Genomic DNA, 20,678 nt, shown 5'->3' with positions numbered 1-20,678 from the left:
CATCAGGAAGTTCCCCTGGAGAAGGAAATGGCAACCTACGCCAGTATTCTTTCCTAGAGAATCCCATGGACAGAGGAGCCTGGTAGGCTACAGTTCATGGGATTGCCAAAGTTGGACATGACGTAGCTCTATCTTTATCTTAAGGTAGGTTAATTACCAAGCCAAGATTTTCGAAGGACCTCAGAAGTAAAACTGATATCACAGTCATTCCAGGGAGTTCTTTGGAGAACCACAGAACTGTGATTGGTGCATTTCACTTGGATTAGAGGAGAACTGGTAGAATCTGAGCATTGGGAAGATAACTGAATTTTTAAAGCTGTATTTTGTTTTTGTAATCTCTAAACAAAAAATTGAAAGTCATCCCAGCCATATCACACTCATTAAGGAAAAGATTCTAGAGTAGGAAATGGCAACCCACTCCAGTATTCTTGCCGAGAAAATTCCACGGAGAGAGGAGCCTGGCAGACTGCAGTCCACGGGGTCGCAAAGAGTCGGACACGACTGAGCAACTGAGAACAAGGAAAAGATGGCATGCTTTTTCTAAGGCAAAATTTTTCCTAATTAAACTGCTGAATTATTTTAGGTAAATAAATGCACAGACAGGGCGGAAGCATCAGCAGTGATATATTAGGGATTCTTGAATGTCTTTTGTAAGGTTGTATGATAAAGCTTCAGTCTCATCAATCACAAAAGCTTAAAGTGCTTTGAATATATGTGCGTTTAGTGGGCCAGTGTAAATGATTAATGCGCACTGAATTTTGTTTTTACATTCCAGAAAAAATCCTTTTATTCTCTGAAAGTCTTTTTTTAAATATTTGATTACAAACATGACTCCCAGTAAAAACCGTTGGGTCGATTTAGTTACTATATGATCTCTATCATGCTTTTCCCTTTACCAAAAAAGCAAATAATTAATTTCACTCCTTCCAGACATTGCCTTGTTTGGTTCGAATGTGCAGTAAGGAGAGGTTACTAGAGGAGAGAGTTGAAGGAGCTGAGACACTCGCCTATCTGATTGAACCAGATGTTGAGCTGCAGAGAATTGCTAGCATTACTGATCACCTCATTGCCATGCTTGCTGATTACTTCAAGTATCCCAGCTCTGTGAGTGCCATCACTGATATTAAAAGGGTATGTTCTCTTTTCCTTTTCAGCAGCTCAAGAGGGATTTTTAAAAAGATTTTCTTACTGTTCACCACTTTGAACCACCTGATAAATTACAGTTCAGAGCCCTTTTAAATAAAGAAATCTTTTACTTTTGGTAATGAAGATGATGTTGCTTTATGAGTTTTTGAATTCAGTTTGTTAAGTTTTTTAGTAAGGAGGTAATCAAGAAATTTCATCCCTTATTCCCACCTAACCCCAAAATAGCAGGGTCTCTAAGCTAGGGTTATTAACATTATATCAGCATCCTCTAATCCTTTTCAAGGTTCCAGAATCATCTCTGTTGCTATATTCTCATTCTTTAGAACAAAAGTAATCTTCTGTTCCAGGAGACTGAGTGGCTTTATTTTACTCTCTGCCACTGTTTTTTCCTATTTTGCCATCTTCTCTTTCTTTTCTGCAGTTTCATACTGTGTTTTGGGCCTGGTAGTTGACAGTAAAGTACCACCTAACCTCTACTTTGAAAGCATCAAGGACCAAATTGTGCTAACTTTTTCTCAAACTATCAGTTCCTTAGAATGGTAGATATTCTTTTGGGCTTTGTTTTTCTAAACCTGTTTGTCATATGCACTTCTCTAAACGTGAGAGATAAACATTCTGTTAGAGACAGTTTATTTAAGGAGGTCATAGTAGAGAGAACATTGCCTCTTAAATAGTAACCAGTACTATTTCACATATGTGACTGTGTCTTTGATGCCACTGGTCCCAATGGTAAATTTTAAAAACTATTCTTTTGACCTCTTCCCTGCCCTTGTGTTCCAAAAAACTTCATCTGGTCGGCAACTGTTCTTTTGGCATTTAACACTAAAAATAAAACAAACTATTAAGGGTATACCTTTCTCTGTCTCAGAAAGGGCCTAGAATAACTTTCATTGATATTTGTATTAACGTACTCTGCCCTTTATATATTAAAGTTTTGTGCCTACCCTTCCTTCAATATAGTTCAGTTGATAAAGAATTCGCCTGCAATGCAGGAGACCTCAATTCGATTCCTGGGTCAGGAAGATCTGCTGGAAAAGGGATAGGCTACCCACTCCAGTATTCTTGGGCTTCCCTTGTGGCTCAACTGGTAAAGAATCCACCTGCAATATGGCAGACCTGGGTTCATCCCTGGGTTGGGATGATCTCCTGGAGAAGAGAATGGCTACCCACTCCAGTAGTCTGGCCTGGAGAATTCTATGGACTGTATAATCCATGGGGTCGCAAAGAATCAGACACGACTGAGCCACTTTCACTTTCATTTCCCTCAATAGTATTGTTTTTCCAGGAGTGGTAGGTTATATTGAACCAGCTTGCCTTGTCTGTTTTCCCTCTGACTACTTGTTCAAACTGACACAGTACTTCCCAGTATAAAGATATATGAGCAAGTCCTAGCTATAGCCTCATGAACCCCTTTAGCTGAGCATCCCAGCAAGACAAATAGAACACTTTGATGGATATGAGAGTGAAGAAACAGTTATAAGAACTTCTGACCTACATATGTACAAAACATTTAATTGGTATATAGATTATCCCTTCTCCTAGGGTTTTTCCATCACAGTAAAACTGGAATAATAATGACTTTTAAAAATCTCCTAAACTTGAATATTAGTTTGTTTTGTCATCTTTATTTTTGATGACCTTGGTTTCTGACATAGAAGTGTGGATACTAGACCGAAAAGGGACTTTTTGCATGTTAATAAATGTGTGATTTTCATGATACTTTTTTAAATCCAAGTCAGTATTCCAGTGAGTTATGGCTGGAAAGTAGTTAAGACATAAGAACACATATTTTAGAACTTACACATCAAAAAATGAATGTTGTATATTGGGAGATTCCTCCCATAAGCCATCCATGCCTGCTTTGATCAAGATATTTTTGGAGCTACGCTTAAGAACTGCCTTTAGAACCACCCCATCTGAGTTTCAGGTTTTTTTACTGTGGAGTTTTTGTTGTTGTTGTTACTATAAATGACGTTACCCAGCTGGGTTTCTCCAACTTCACACACCAGTGACAGTTAAAACTCTTTTAGTTGATGAAAATATGTTATTGTCAGGGTTTTCTTGCTAGTATGCCATTCAGTTCTTTAGGAATTTTCAAAAGAAGGTCTCAGAATATTAGGAACAACACCTACATCTTTGCATAAGGGTGAAGTTTTCCAAGGCAACTTATTTGGAAAAAGTTGCCATCATTTGGATGAGTAAGTTATACCTCTTAGTTGTGAAATTATTTATTGATATGCCTTATAAGTTTATTGGTTCTTATTTAGTCACTGAAAGTGTCCTAAGAACATACTTCTTTTTTATCTTTTTGGTGGTTTGGTGATAAATTAGGTATTTGGAAGAACTGATAACTGAGAAAGCCAGTTATGCATGTGAAAGACAGCATTAATTATTTCATACCAGTAATTTTAATAAATTTATCCCAAAAAAGTCTCCTGAAAACAACTCTCAGGTAGCTGTAATAGACAGATAGTAATGATTACCATTTTCTGTTGTTTATTAAGTATTTTTACAAAGATTTTCCTGCTTCTAAAAAGCTTTTTAAATGCTGAAATTTGGCTAGCACTGTTTATGTTTGGGAAAACCTTCAGCAGCATTCAAATTATCAGCTGTATTCTAGGGCTGGAAAGGCCTGAGTATGCCATGTTTGTGAGAGCATTTCAAAGAGCTGGTGGGGAATTCCCTGGTGGTCCAGTGGTTAGAACACCACGCTTCCATTGCTGGGGCACAGATTCAGTCTCTGGGTGGGGAACTAAGATTCCACATGCCATGGCCAAAAAAAACCCAACTGGTACAAGCAAGCATTGGTGCCACTAAAGAAACACTGAATTTTTAGGGCTCAAAGATCACAAAGGTTTTTCATGTACCAGTGTTAGACAGAAGCAAACTGCAAGAATTCCAGGTCTTCCTGACACAGACCCAGCAAGGTCTTAGTCATATGTGAGCCAAACCCCAAAATAACCAGCACTAATATGTTAGTAGCTGTTAAGCTTTTTTTTTTTTTCTTCAACTCTATTAGTTTTATTGAAAATTTAATACGTGGACTGGGTTGGAACACATCTTTTTTTCCTCCTATAGCTTGATCATGACTTAAAGCATGCTCATGAACTTCGCCAGGCTGCATTCAAGCTCTATGCCTCTCTCGGAGCAAACGATGAAGACATCCGGAAGAAGGTGAGTCTGGGAGAGGGGCGTCCCCCAGTCCTGACAGCCAGCAGGCAGGGAGTGACGTCAACCTGAAAGTCGTGGTGAAGAGCACTAACAGTGACTGTTTGAATATAATAAAACAGAGTGACTAAAGGCATAATTGAAGAATGAATGGGACCCGGATTTGGGGGGTTGTTTGTTTTTTTTAGAACATAGAGTGGCATGGCCATGCTGGAATGACAAATAACCGGCGTGCTTTTTTGTGTTATTAATATGGATTATTATGTTGCACATTTTTGCATGTGTTCTGATAAAAATCAATTCTAGCACTGTGAAGCTTCAGATACCTTGAAAGACCTAACACTAGAATTGTAAATGTTATTTATGGAAATCCTTTCCAATGCCATTGAGAAATTCATATCTCTATTGTATATTGTTCTTTGATGTGTGGCTTAGTTATGTTTTGATTTTTTTTGCTACTGTGCAAGTTTGATGTGAATAAAATCTTTGTGGAATAATGATTTTATGTTTAGTGAGTGGTCATCTGAATTTTCCAGCTCCCAAAAAATGTATCACTGGTATAGCACCTTATGTTATTGCAGTCTAGTCCAACACTGAGCTCATGTTCTTCATGAGAATAGTTCTATGCAGGGAGTAAAGTATTGTAAGCTCTGATCTGGCTCCCTCTGCAGACCAAAAGCCTGGAGCTTACTACACAAAAAAATGTATAATCTAATAAATTATACACAAGACTTTAGGAACATCAGTAAATTAATTCATATGTTCTGTCTTGATGAACCATAGCAGAAAGCAAAATGTGGCAGTTTACTAAACCTTATCCTGTATTGGTATTTTAAGGAGCCCTGAGAGAGAAATCACAAGTGTTGGGACTTTCACATGATTTAGAGAGGTACTTTGGGCTTGCAGAGAGAGAAGTGCAAGTTTGGAATTAACTGTAGGTTTATTAAAATAAATTGGACCACTATTGGAGAAAATTGAAATTAATAGCAGTAAGATTAGATATATCAGTAGCTTTGATTTAAAATCTGTGCAGAAAACACAACTAAGCTGAATGTTTTCCATGTACCTCAATTTAGTTCAGTTAACAAGATGCTTTTGACTTGATATGTTTTAGTAAATATCTATGAAAATCCTTTTCAACACCTCTAAGCTTTAATTTGTAAACTATTACTTCAAGGCAGACATACTAGTGATACGATATTCCCTCTGTCTAAGCATGATTTTTGGATATTGATGTTCATATGTTTCATTCAGTTTAGGAACATAGTATGTTGCCAAGGGGAGAGGCTTTTATGGCAATTCGTATAGATAAACCATTTAAAAAATTGATGTGGACTGTGTAACTTAAATACATAATGATTTGTTTGGGGATGGTTTAGTAGGACCCAATGGAAAAAGAAGTATTTTACCCATTCTTTTAGCTCAAGAAGGCCATGCCGTGGACTGAAAGGGAGATAGACAGATGGACCGTAATGAGGGGGAAATAGGATGTCCATTTGTACTTCTTTGTACTTTTTTGTTAATAAACTATTGTTTTGGAATTAATGACTTTAATTTGTGATATCGTGTTCTAGAAATACAACATAACAGTCTGGTGATTAGTAGTCTAAACTTGTATTTATAATGTGTATAATTTCCTGGTAAGGCTAAATCCTGATAATTTCTGTAGAAAGATGACAAATAAAGAATAAGTTATAATTATTATAGTTTTTTTTGTGTGTGCTGAAGAAAAGATACTGTGGTATGCTGATGTAATGGGGATTCTATAGAGTTTTTAGGAAGATATTTAATTTCTGGAGAATTAAGTGAATAATTTACAGTTCATAGAAATGACTGAAGAGAGAAATTGTAAACTGAAAAATATAAAATAATTTTGTGATAAAATCTGCATGAAAACAGTTTCTAGTGGAGAATTCTTATTTTCAGTGTATAAAAAAATGATAAATGATAACTCTTCCTTTGAATGCATTTATTTCTATTCTATTTTTTTGTTGAAATAATTATTTGGATAGATTTTTGTTTACTTTCTCTATGAAATATTTATTTACTTTTTACACTTATGCCTTAATGAACTTTGATTGTATTTCATTTTTTGGTGTAGATTCTTGAAGTACAATGTTTATTATTGTTTTATTTTTTAATGCAATTTTCATACATGCCAAGATGGAATTTTGGTTTACTGAGTTAATGAGTGGGTTATCTCTGAAAGAGATTTCAAAGACTGTAGACCTATTTCCACCCCCTCCTTTTCCCTCACCCCAAACAAAAGCAACAAAAAGGCTTTATATTTGCTCCAGGATACAAATAAGAGGTGTTCAGTTGGTCTGTCCTTTAAATTGAAGATTGGAATGCAATTCAGTAAATATAGAAAGTAACATCTATCCCATTGCCTTTTTATGACCAGTTAAGGAATTGAGGCAGAATGAAGGAGAGAAAACTAGAGCAGAGAACTAGAGACAGAGGTATACATAGAAGTAAAGGAGAAGGATACAGGCCCCCTCTCTTCATGGAATTACGGCTCTCTCTATCTTACTGCTTCTAAAGACTTCTTAAGGCCTGCTGTGATTTCATTTCTTGATACCTTTTCTCTAGGCCACACAAAATTAAGCTGAAGACTGAATATGACCTGTAGGTCAGAGATTTACCAGTCCTGCTTTGAAGCAGTGTTGGTGTGTTCCCATTAAAAGTAACTAACTGTATAACAGTCCCAGAACCTCATAAGCACTCAATGAATATTGTTGAATGAATATATATAGAGAGAAATATAGAAATGAAAATGCAGAAATCATATGCAGAGTGACATTTCCTCTAATACCTCTGGATCTTTCGGTATCCTATGCAGAGCAAAGTTGGTATCCTCATTCCTAGCTTGGCATCCTTTATCACTCTGTGGCATACCTACAATTTTCCTGATTTCCTGTGGTGTCCTGTCAATGAAAGAGGGTGCAAAGTGTCCTGCGGTGAAAGTGGAAAACATTACCATTAGCTGTGACATGAAGAGGGAGAAGAAGCCCAAGAAAAGATGAAGGACCGCTCAGCTTGACAACACATGTGGCCTGGCCATATTAAACTTAGATAATTCACAATTTTGGTTAAAGAAGGCAAGGGCAGAGTAGGAATTGAGAGCTCGGTAGAAGAAGGGTCCAGAGCACAATAGCAGTGCCTGCACTGACACCTATGCCAGATAAAAATTAGGTAAAATGCCAGGTAATCTTTGCCATGGGGAAAGTCTAGTTTCTGATGATAACCTTTACAACATAGTAATGCTGACTAAGAAGTATAAGTTCAGTTAATGGGACGGTAACAAATAAGTTAGAAAACTAACAAATTATTTGAAGTACTGGTATCCCAATCAAAACCCCAGTCAGTTGGTTAAGTCATGCAGAAGCAGCAGTGGCAGTCCTGTAATTGTGAAGTCCATTGTTTTATAACAAAGAACTGCTTTTTTGAAGACCATCTCTTGATTGGTACCTATTGATCATCAATTAGGTTGGAAATTTATAAGGATTGTCTCTCTTACTTTCTTCAAGGAGGTTATAGAATTTATCAGAAATAGCTAGGAAGTGTAAATTGAGGGAAATTAGGAGTACATTAAATACTAATAAATTAAAATTTAAGGAAATTAATAAACTTAACATGTTATTTTTATTTTTGATAAAAATAAAACATGTTACAAATGTTAATGTAGTACTTATTGTAGCCTTTGCTCCTTTGAGACATCAGACTAATGGAGGCTTTCAGAAAGCTTTCCTCTTGGATTTTGAGTACTTTTATTTTAGCTGGAGATCCCCTTTGAGGAACTAGACTGTAAGCCCCACGAGGGCAGGGATTTTTTAAATATTTTGTATTTTGTTCCTCACTGTATTCCCAGCATCTACAATACTATTGAGTGCATAGTTGACACTTAACTAGTATTTGAAGAATAAATGGATGAATGGGAAAAAAAACACAAGCAGATAATAGAACCATACTGCAAAATTGGATTGTTAAGCACTGTTAGTTGTATTATAAATGGGCCTCTCTGCTTTAAGAACTTTCAATTCTACGGGTATGTGAAGAGAGGAGATTTAAAATAGAGAAAACCTACATCTGATTATATAGGCAAGGGGTTTCACTATACTTAGCATAGAGAGGATATAGGAATTTTCTGTTTTCAAGAGGCAAACAATTCCAAGGGCATGCCTTCTACTTACTTTGATACAGATCAAAGAGAACATGTTTTGTGATATGGTACTTGTTTAATTTTGAAATAATTTTTACCATTTCTTAGTTTTTTCCTTTCTAAATGTGTGATTTTTAAAGATGTATAGCACTCACAAACGTGAATCTGCACAGTTTTTCCCCTAGGGATAAAAGTATGATTTGGTTTATAGAAATTAGCCCAACTTGTAGAAATCAACCTATTCTGTAAAGTGATATACAATTGGATAAAATAATTCCCGATTAATGAATGTCAGATTTTTATGAAAATCATAATTAGTGAAGGTCAGTAATTTAATTCTACATAGATTGATTGAACTGCCTCCATTGTATAAATAATATCAGATGGGTGGAGAGAGGGGGAAAAACAGCAGGTGTGATAAAGAGAAGTAAAGACACAGCTTTAATATTCAGAATTTATAATAAAACCTTAGTAAGTCAAAGAAAAATAAGGAAATGCCAGTAAGAATTTGCAAGGGACTCAAAGAATTATTTGGAACCAATTAAAGTGGACATGGTAATATCAGTGGACCTATCCTTGAATCAACTTGGAATTGAATAATTTAATATTTTGATGTTTTCTAAATGCTTGTTCTACAAGAATCAAAAACGTGAAATATTAAGTTTCTGTTTTTTGTAAGGGGAACAAGACTAGTCACAGTGGTTTTTACATAACATATGTGAAGAAGGTAGCCAAGGGTGAGATATATTTTCTTTTTAAACTCAACAGTTTTTTTTCCTAGACAGTTTTTTTGAGAAGTATAGGTAGACAAAAACGAGGAAAGGAAAGCAAAGAAGATTGAGACTTTGTCTTATACCCTCTTTTTCCTAGCAAAGGAAGTTTTATCTGCAGGGACATTTTAGTTTGAGATACAGTGTATTTGAAATATCTAGCATGGTGCCTGTACGTGCTCAATAAATGGAAGCATCTGTTAGAATACCTTCCATGAATAATTTTATTGGAAGATTACCAAAAATATATTTTTAAGTGTATTAGGGGGAAAAAATTGAATGATATTGGGGCGTAATTAAAAAGGTTTATAGTGAAGACTGCTTTTGTGCTATAAATTTCCAAGACTACTAGTCATTTGTTTTAGTAAAAAGAATATTTATAATTCAGAAGCATAGGTTCTTTCCTTAGTTTATCTTTTATTAATGTTGTCTTCCTACCCTTATATTTTAAAATATATTTAAAATACTCATTTTCAAAACTTTCTTGTTGCTATACCATGCCCTCTGAAGCACAAAAACACTTTTGCTTTTCTTGGAATGAAATAGAATTTACAATATAAATCAATAATTGGTTAAAATCATAGGTAGTAGATGTCTTAAGCAAAGTAAGGAGACCAAATTCTAACTTTATCTAAGTATTAATTGTTACTGTCTATGATTGCCATAGATGTCATTTCTCCAAAGAATCATCATTCTGAAACCATATCCCAAATGCACATGTTCAAATTTTGAACAAATGTAAATCTTCTGTGTTTTTGAAGTTATATGATTTTAAAGTATATTTGTAAATTTAGGTCAGTTTTTTTTACTATCTTTCCAATATCTCAAAAATTTAATAAGCACTTTGAACTTTTTAAATCATTTGTTGTAGCTTTATTTTATTTTATTATTGGTCTTCTGTATAAGAGTATAATTGTACCATGAGTTTACATTTTTAAATATTTTGTGAAGTTCAGTAATTCTAAATGGTTATCTAAAAGGTACACTGTCAAAATTCTGTCTCTGCCATGAAATCAGGCAGATGCAGAGAATTCTTTCTAAACCTTAGTCTACATGTTGAAACAATTGCCTTGAACGTTTTGAAGGTTTTCGACGGTACCACAGAAATATCTCCCTTCAGGACTTGGTTCTGCTACTGAATAACAACAAATTCATTCAGAATTCAGAATTACTTGATTTAATCTGTAGTTAAATTGTTAGTTATCATCTGAAAGCTAATCTACTAAAGAATTTTAAATGAACTCTGCAACATTGATTCATGATGGTAAGTATTTTGAGAGTTCACCATGACAGGACCAGGTTTTGCCACTTGCCCACAGTATTAAGACCCTTGGCCTTCAACATACTGAAAGAAGCAAACCTGGGAGCGATAATGCTATATACAGAATAGAGGTATTTATACAGTCAAGTAATGAACTTATAGTTTAGAGTTTCATTAAATGGAGACATAAAATTGAGAGTTATATTGTTTTTGTGGTATTGTAGTTGCATAAATCACTGAATTACAGTTCTTGTTCTTTTTTTAAATAAGAAGTACAAACTGGTTGTTTCATTCATTGTTTATAATTAAGACATATATCTAATAAACCAAGAAATGGGCTAAAATACGGTGTATGTTAAAGACCATATTATATTATGGTCTATGTAGAGCTAAAATTAGTGACTTGGTTGGATTTTCAAGAATGTTCTATCTAGAAATGAATGAATTGTTTGGGATGATAAAATATTTGTGGAGAAGTAGACCTTGAGAAGATTGAGTTTGTGATGAAGAACCAGAATCGGTGCTACACACTTCCCTATATTGATGCTAGCACAGGAGTCAGCAAACTATACCCCGTGGGTACTTATCACCTGTATAATAATTCTGTAGCCTGTGAGCTGAAAATGGTTTTTGCATTTTTAAGTGGTTGGAAGAAGAAAATGAAAAGAAGAGTAATATTTCCTGACATAAAAAGTAAATTAATTCTAATTTGTGTCCATAAAGTTTTTCTTTCTCTGTATCTTTTTTCAACTTTATTGAGGTATAATTGATGAAATGTCTTTCGTTTTATTTGAATACAGCCATGTTGACTTGTTTATGCATTGCCTGTGGCTATTTTGCACAATCACATGGCCCAGAAAGCCTAAAAGTTTACTGTTTGGCCCTTTACAGAAAAACTTTGCCCACCCTATGCTAAAACTGCATGGCTAAATAGAAACACCCACAAACCAGTTTGATGAAAAACTATTTCTCATTCGCCTCTTCGTTTTGGACTGTAGAAAGAAATGGGACCCTACCAAAACCACAGGGGAGGCGGTGGGGGGGTGGGGGGACTTGGAGATCAGTTGTCTGACTTCCTGAAAGAGAGGCATTGTCAAGTGTTGACAGTATGACATTTTCACTGGATGCTGTCCTACATGCTGTTTCCCTTGTTTGAATGATTTTGGCATGTGACAGATCCCAGACAAATTGAATGGTAATTGGGGCTTTTGGTTATGGTAGGAAACCTTACATTCTGTGTATTGATTAGCAGAGTTGTCAGTATAAGATTTTTCACCTTGTCAAAGAGAAAAATTAAGATCCATCCAGTTCCATTATTAAGTAAATATCTATTTAGCCTTTATTACATATGAAGCATTCTGTTAGGTGGTGGTGTTCAGTCACCTAGTCGTGTCTGACTCTTTGTGACACCATAGACTGCAGCATGGCGGTATGGGGCATGTGAAAATCATGTAATTCAGATATTTATATCAAGAGATAATCTGTTTGGGAAACCAAACTTAGCAGAACTACCATTTATTGAACACTTACTGTGTGCTGGGCACTGTGCTAATAAAGGTGCATTAGCACATTATCTTCCTTAAACCTTATACAACCTTGTAAGGTAAGCTGTTGCAAATCAGGAAACTTGACCAAGACCATCCAGCCAATTATTGGTAGCCCCTAAAGTGTATTCCAGTCTCTCTCACTCTAAAACCTGTGCTGTTAACCACTTCATTACTCATCTAAAATTAAATATCCACTAGAGCCAAATTATGAAATGGCAAGAAATTTCACTGGCAGATATGTGATAGTCTGAAAAAAAAAATGCTGTGAATTCAGAAAGCTTAATCATCTGTATTAAGTGGTTGCAAAGTATAAGATTCAGAAAATGTGTTTTTTCTCTCACATAGTTTTTGGTACACAGTGAATAATGAGATTCATTAATCACATCCATTTTTCATGTGGCATTTAAGATATACCTCCTCCTGTATTCCCAAGAATACAAGCACTAGACTCGTGTGTAGCTTGTGGGAGCCTACAACTTAATGCAGTTAAGGAATGAGACACTAAATTGCTGTGTAGTAATTCTAGCGCCTCGTGTGTGTGTAAAGTCTCATCTACATTGAAAGCCGGTTTTGCCATGATCCACCTAGATATGATTAAAATAAGGCTATAGTTGAAGTCCATTTATATATTATAAAGAAGTTTACTTAAAAGCATTCTCATCTTTTCCTTCTATTAAGAAATAAAAGATCTCCATATCTGTTTTCCTTCTGCATCCATTGAAGATGTTAGTTTGTAAGGCCACTATCTTGATATGAGTACACTGTAAATTAATATTCTGGAGAGGAAGCATCCAGAGTTAATGATGTCATCTCAGAATTTTATTTTGTAGACAGCTTTCTTATGGAATAGATTTGAACTTGAGGCAGCATTTTGAAATCTTCTTTTAGTAGTTATCTCTTATCAAGCTGTAATGTTCATAACTAGAATGTAAGCTCCATAAACGCAGTACTTGATAGATAACTATGCTTGTATTTATTGAGTAAATTGTGTGTGTCTGGACATCAGAAGTCAGCCAGCCAACCTGTAGGATATTTAAGACTGTTGCATGCACAGCTTTGTGCTGAGGAGCAGGGGCTGAGCAAGCCATTGTATTGCATAGTTCTTGGGGCAGCACATCATTCAGACCCCTGAAAAACAGTAGAATATGGAGGGGAAGTTTCTAGTTCTGTTGTTTGAATAGTCACTTATAATGGTTTTGTCTATGTGCTAAACTAAAAGTGTAACTCAGCAGCTGTTTAGGTTTTGTTCTGCCATAAAGCTAGTGGTTGAACTTCTAAAATTGAACTCTTATGTGTAGAGAAATAGGTTTTTGACTGAAGAAGTGTCAGTATTTCTCACATGCTATATTTATATTTTTGGTTTCAAGAGAAGGACAGTTTGGGCCAAGAGAGTTCTCCTATTTTTTTCTCTACAGTGTAGAAAAGTTTAGAACTTTTGTTTCTCTTAAACACTTTATATAAATGAAGTTTCACAGCTGTTAAGATTCTACCTGCAGTGGAGGAGACCCTGGTTCAATTGCTGGGTCGGGAAGATTCCCCGGAGAAGGCATAGGCTATCCATTCCAGTATTCTTGGGCTTCACTGGTGGCTCAGACGGTAAAGAATCTGCCTGCAGTATGGGAGACCTGGGTTGGGACGATCACTTGGAGAAGGGAACAACTACCCACTCCAGTATTCTTGCCGGGAGAATTCCATGGACACTGGAGCCTTGTGGGCTACAACGGGGTCACAAAGAGTCGGACATGACTGAGCTACTTTCACTTTAAGAAGATAAAAAGGTCCAGAGGTAGAAATTACAAAACGCCACTTAAAGAGGCTTAAAAGCAAGAATGAAATACAGAAGGCCCACCCTAAGAACCCCCTCCTCTTTGTCCTCCACTCCTAAAGCAGTGATACTGCTCCCAGGCTTGGACCTGCAGGAGAGCTTAGATGTTAATTTAGTTCAGTGCCTTCAAGAGAAAAGACCAAAAGGAGGCCCTGCAGAACAACTCTTAGGATGTTTGGTTTTTCAGTTTCTCTGGCTGAGAGGACGTATACTATTTCCCCCAAACCCCTATCTCCCAAGATTGTGGAGTTAGAGAAGTTTGGTATGAATGTGGAAATGAAGCGCCGTGGAAGACTGAGAGAAGGGAAGAAATGCCTTGTAAAATGTTTACTGAGACTCCAGGATATAATGTTTTGATCAGTAATCTGTCTTTAGAGAAACTGTGTATATTTTAGAGAAAAAATAAAGTCTCTGGTAAAAATTATCCTTTATTCTTTAAATATATGCTAGAGGAAAATGTCAGAAAATCTTGTATGGAGCAGTGGCAAAAGTATGACAGAATAGGCTGTAGCTGGGGAAACCTGCAGGTCTCATCCAGAGCATGTAGGGCTTGCAGCCTGAGAAGAGTAGAATATTAGTCTGTTTAGCTGGTATCTGCTGCAGCTGGGCCCTGATTCTAGAATGGAGATAACATTATAAGGGAATTGAATTTCACAGTCAGTGGAATTCACTCTTGTGGTTTCCTCACAGTGTTCTCGTAACTTTTCTTCATTGACTTGCAACCTCTCTGACCTTTGGCATTTATACTCCCAACCCAGGCTGAATGATTTGTTATTTTTCTTTCATGTAGGTGTTGTGAATTGGACCTTTTCTGTTATCTTTGTCTAGCTCATTAACGATGCCCTCTCTTGCCTTGTATAGTATATACTAATCTTTATTGGCCTATGATGTCAATAAGTAATCTGTAGTTCCTACAACCCTGAAGACTTTTAAGTTATCTTCATTCCTAATTTTCAAACTCAGGCCTCAACTTCATAACTGAGGCTAAGCAAATATCTCATCCTTAAGTACAGTGAGCAGAAAGGACCTCAAACTACAAGTCAGAAAATCAGGTGGAGTTGACTTGCCAGCTCTGCCCCAAATTTGCCTAGAGAACCTGAATCAGTGACTTAATCTTTCTGAACTTCGAAGACCTCATTGTCAATAAAGAGGTTTATTTCTAAGACCTCTGTAGATTTTAAAACCTTTACAGAGCTAATTTCTAAAACCTGTGTAAATTTGAACATTATTCAAGTAAAAATTAACAGCCATAAGTTCATTTAGTTCTTTCAGAGAGTTATGTCTGCTGCCATTAATGCCATGCAGAAGAATGCAGTAAGAGGGTCGGGTTTCCAGTTGAACCTGTTTAAGAGCTAGCACTGCAGCTGTCCTTGCTTGATTCATGGAAGGCCATGTACTGTTGGGGGATTTTGTTTGTTTTGCTTTGTTTTAATAAAGGAGTAATGGCATGAGGATGTACTCAGGAGTTACAAATATTAAGTGCTGTAGCATTTCCATGATATGCATGGCAACATATCCTTTAGTTAAGTATTCTGTGGCAAAATCAGTATGCTCACATCCTAAAACCTAGGAAAAGTTTGATTTTCTACTTGTAGGAATAGATCCCTCCCCACACCGCTGCAAATACTATTCAGTCTTCCAGATCAGCTGGCTGTACTTACCTCACTCTAGTGTTTACTTCATTATCTCTTAACCCCTTTTCATCCTCCCAGCCTTTACTTCATTTCCAAAGCCAGTCAACTGCACTGTTATCTGATCTTGTGTTCACAGGGCTCATCTTTTAAAAAGATAACTTGGATGAGGGGCTGGACCTTATGTAAGTGGCCCCAAGTAGGAAGGCCCAAGTGTGTGCCCTGAGACTGACACTTACGAGACTGAAGTGTTGACATAACAGGTTCAGGGCTCTTGTAGATCCTTTTTCCTTGCCAGACCTACTCTTTCTCTCTGACCTCCTTGTGCTACAGTCTGCTTGACTGCTTAGTCCTTGCTGCTTTAACTAGACTTTCTTAGATGGCAGTCTCTTCTGACCTAAAAGTTTGATTCCAAGTCTTCACTCTTACTGGACAGTTCTGTTTTGTTATCCTCTGTTGGAACTCTTTCTAGGAACCTTTCACAGAAGCCCATTTGGAATTAACTTGTGTTTATCTGGCCATTGTGCACATTAGCATAAATAACTGAGCCCACCTGCTTTGAATTGTCTAAGAAGTTTGGTGACGCCGCTAAGAATCTGCCTGGTTTCCATTTCCACATCTTCATCTGATTTCATCACAGGTCAGAGTACACTGTGAAGTTTGTAGTACTTGGAAAATGCTTCATCCTGGGTCTTGCTGGAAGAGTAGCTGTGTCTTGTTTTGTTTTTAGCTCTCTGACCCTTCAGTTCTTCAGTTTTCTGAGAAAGAGGTGGCTTATGACTTGGCCACAACTAAGTTATAGATCCACTAGAGCTCATGGAGGGCTGGGGAATTCCCTTTTAAGCCACAGCCACATGGGGTTGCAGAGTCTGACACGACTGAGCAGCTTTCACCTTTAACTTGGTAATATTCCCATGTATGCTATAAACCTCTGCCTTAGCATAACCTGGGTTCTACATTTTCCCCATGATGCTCTAGGCTGACCCCTTCTCTTCCCCCAGGCCATAGGGATCTCCTGTCCCAAAACAGGAGCCAAACGTGCTATTCCAGTTGATCTTCATCTTCCCCACTAGAGCTTCAATGTCAGAGACAGAAAGCTTACCAAAAGCATGTAGTGATGAAGACACCAGCAGAGGGTACATAGCACCCAGCCCACTGACCTCAAATGTGGTCAGTTTAGGGAACAGCATTTTTTGTATGCTTTAATTCTGTAGTTAAATGTACAAACCAGTCCCCTTGAAGTGCAGGAAAAGAGCGATGACTCCACTCTGGGGATTCAGTCCATTACTAATATTCCTCCTGGCCAGACGCAATGTCTGCCTATCTCTCTCTTAGAGCAGATTCAACAAGCTATGCCACAGGGCATATTTGCTGAGCTATGGTGAGGAATCTCCAAGAACCAGGCAGAACAACTTCAGACCCCACTTCGCATTGCTCTTAAACCTGGAAAGACCTAAAGATCCTTTGCAGGGACTAGGACTTGGCTGTCCATCATTATCAACTCTACAGCACAGTACTAAGGTCGTTGAAAGACACCTTGGAGGATGTGTTTTATTGTATTTGGCTTTCCAGCCCCACATCTGAGAAGCTATCCAGTGCTCTGTTAGACCTTCACCCACATGAAGAGAGCTACTATGGCAGTGGCCGCTACCATCTCCTTCCCAGGTGACCTGAAAGTCGTTTCTCTGGATTTGGTTCTAGACTTTTTCCTGCCTCCAAGAAGCAACAGTTAGACCCAGACATGGAACAACAGACTGGTTCCAAATTGGGAAAGGAGTACATCAAGGCTGTATATTGTCACCCTGCTTATTTAACATACATGCAGAGTACACATGAGAAATGCCAGGCTGGATGAAGCCCAAGCTGGAATCAAGACTGTTAGGAGAAATACCAATAACCTCAAATACGCAGATGACACCACCCTTACGGCAGAAAGTAAAGAAGAACTGAAGAGCCTCTTGATGAGAGTGAAAAAGCTGGCTTAAAACTCAACATTCAAAACACAAAGATGATGGCATCTGGTCCCATCACTTCATGGCAAATAGATGGGGAAACAATGGAAACAGTGACAGACTTTATTTTCTTGGGCTCCAAAATCACTGCCGATGGCGACTGCAGCCATGAAATTAAAAGACACTTTCTCTTTGGAAGAAAAGCTATGACCAACCTAGATAGCATATTAAAAAGCAGAGACGTTTTGCCAGTAAAGGTCCATCTAGTCAAAGCTATGGTTTTTCCAGTAGTCATGTATGGATATGAGAGTTGGACTGTAAAGCTGAGCACTGAAGAATTGTTGCTTTTGAATTGTGGTGTTGGAGAAGACTCTCCAGAGTCCCTTGGACAGCACAGAGATCCAACCAGTCAATCCTAAAGGAAATGAGTCCTGAATATTCATTGGAAAGACTGATGCTGAAGTTGAAACTCCAATACTTTGGACACCTGATGCAAAGAACTAACTCATTGGAAAAGACCCTGATGCTGGGAAAGATTGAAGGTGGGAGGAGAAGGAGACGACAGAGGATGAGATGGTTGTATGGCATCACCAACTCAATGGACATGAGTTTGAGTAAGCTCTGGGAGTTGGTGATGGACAGGGAAGCCTGGTGTGCCACAGTCCATGGGGTCATAGAGTCGGACATGACTGAGCAACTGAACTGAACTGAATCACATTTTAATCCTCATTTTGGTTAGTGCATTCATTATAGTGCTCCTTTTATCCCTGCATAGATGTCTCAGTACGCTCAAGGCTACAATTGCAGTTAGATCCTGTTGCTCATTCATGTAGCCTCTCAGGGCACTCTTTTGGGTTTGAAACCTAGATTCATTCACATTCTGCCTTTGCATCATTTTTACCCACTTGCTCCCTGACTAATACCTTAATAGAAAAGGTAGATCAGACACTTAAGTAGTGTGCTTTCTGGAACCCTAGAAGGGTTCTGCTACGATGAATTTAGTTGCAAATCTGGGCCTCCTGCTGCAGACATGTTGATAGACTGTGACTAATAGTCTGAAGGGAATATACTTCCAGATAGTTCTACTACTTTATATCCTAAATCAGGAGTGAGGTTTTCCATCTACCTTATAGCTCCCCTCTATCCCCAAAGTGTTAGCCACCACACCCCCCAGGAAACTTGAAAGAAAGTTCAAAGCTCCACTCTGTGTTTCAGCGACTGACCACTAGCACAGTTCTCCAGTGTTCTCTGGTCTGAGCCAGAACATTCTCTTCTCGAATTAATGTCCACTTCCCAGTTGATAATAGAACTCCCATTCTTGAGAATGGGCGTTTTTCCTGCTTACCTTTTGTACTTATTTCACTCTGTTTGTTAGCCCCAGGACTTGTGTCATTCCTAAAGTGCTCTTACTGACACACATTCAAGTGCCATAGCACTCATTAAATAGTTGATTGCACTTGCTTATCCAACACTGTAAGTTTATTGGGAACAAGGGCTCTCTCTCCCCCATCACTGTATCTTCAAGTTTTAAAACCATGCCTAGTAGCACTCAGGGGGCATGCAGATATTTGCTGAATAGGTAAATGTGGGCATGTAAATAGGAGCTGTGTCCTGTTTGCCCTTCCTTGCCTGCTCCCTGATTTTGTCCCCCTGTCCTGCAGTATCTCCAGTCTCTTCTAACCAACCTGGCTCCCCATGTCATTTCTGAACATCACGGCAGTTTTGCCCAGACAGACTTAACACAATTTTTATTTCCCTGGCTGCAAAGAATTGGAGGTAAAATTAATTATTGCTGTATCCCCTCGTTTTCATGAAGACCCAGAGAGGTCAAGCAAGTTGCTCAGATGCAGGAATGGATCTGTATGTCTACATGATTGCTACACCTGTCACGTGCCTTGGCAGATTTACATCTTTGGTGGGATGCTGCCGGTAAATATTGTCCAGGAGCCTCTTGCAAGTCTGGATTTACTGTGCCCAGGTTTCTTAAGCACCAGAGCCAGTCTAATAGTATTTCTCAGTTCTTGGAGCATAACCAGGTGTCCCTGCCCCTGCACCTTCCCCAGCCCTGAACACTTTATTTTCTGGTAATGTGATTATACTCAATACAGGGGATTGTTTCTCCCAAGTTATCCCTTCTTATTCTTAAGTAGGAATTATTTCCCAAGTCATGGAGAAGGAGCTTTCAGACTTCTGCATCTAGCTATTCAGTGCCCAGATTTTTGCCCCAACTTTTAATTTCCTTCCCATGCCGAAGGTCCTGCTTTGGCCTTGCCTTTTTCAAGAACAGTGGCTAGTGCTTGACTGAAGGAACCTGTCAGTCAAGCAGTCTTTGACAGTTGCTGTAGCACAGAAGGTCAGATAACTTGGGAAAGGCTGTAATCCCAGAGAAATAGTAATAAGGTCCTAACAAGTTTATTGGAGTGAGATTAGTAAGAGAATGAATAAAAGGTGTAGAGTGCAAAATCACTTGATTGGGTGTTCAGAAAGAGATGGAATCAGAATTAACAAATGTAGCGCCTGGGTGATGGGGCGAATAATAACACCTTTAACAGAGTGACAGACAGACAGACATGGAGAAAGAGCACATTTAGGAGGGAAGATAAACTCAGCGTGGGACATAATGGGTTAGACTTCATGGAAATTCAGTTTGCATTGAGCAGGCAGTTGGGAATATGAAGCTAGAGTTCAGGAAAAAGAAGTATCCATATCGAGCTGATTTCGAAGTCACAACCTTTTCATTTATGTAGAGTGAGGATGAACAGAGCTCTGGGATGCATGTCCATTTAAGGAAGGGAAGGGGTGAAAAGTCTAAAGTTTGGACACTTATGTCTTAAATAGAAGTGGGAATGGGAAGTGGGGCAGACTGAGGAAGAGGACTCAGTGGCGTAGAGCAGAGTAAAGATTCAAGAAGGGGAGTGGAGAAGCGAGAAGGGCTTTGAGCTGGAAGTACCCAGCCTCAACAGGAGTAAGGAAAAGTATGGAGACATGTTAATGAGAAGCGGGGAGTTGAGGCAACTTGTGTCCCAGAAAAAGCAGTGTCCCTGTGGAGTGAGGTGAGCGCAGAGGGACTGAGGGTTTGAGGGAGATAAGAAGCACTAGAAGGAGGAGATTAACATCATGAGAAAAATGGTGTCTCCTGCAGCAGAGTGCGAGGCTCGTGGGCCCACAGTGAGCAGGGTGGTGTGCCCTGGGACCAGGCAGGCAGGGTTGGTGGTT

General features: G+C 38.2%; 1 protein-coding gene across 4 annotated transcripts in view; it reads left to right on the top strand.

Annotated features, from left to right (window-relative positions):
• Nucleotides 1-20,678, top strand: part of ARMC8 (armadillo repeat containing 8) — a 104,321-nt gene that overhangs the window by 56,069 nt on the left and 27,574 nt on the right. For all 4 annotated transcript variants that reach the window (XM_055413056.2, XM_055413032.2, XM_055413062.2 and 1 more), the window contains 2 exons: nt 931-1,131; nt 4,225-4,320. In XM_055413056.2, the coding sequence (XP_055269031.1) occupies nt 931-1,131; nt 4,225-4,320 (297 nt within the window). The remainder of the gene's footprint in view (nt 1-930; nt 1,132-4,224; nt 4,321-20,678) is intronic.

Source organism: Moschus berezovskii, chromosome 1 (assembly GCF_049115385.1).
Source record: "Moschus berezovskii isolate FMDL1 chromosome 1, NW_MosBer_1.0, whole genome shotgun sequence".
Classification (NCBI taxonomy): Eukaryota; Metazoa; Chordata; class Mammalia; order Artiodactyla; family Moschidae; genus Moschus; species Moschus berezovskii.
The sequence above is the reverse complement of the archived record's forward strand: the minus strand, read 5'-3'. Positions and strand labels throughout refer to the sequence as shown.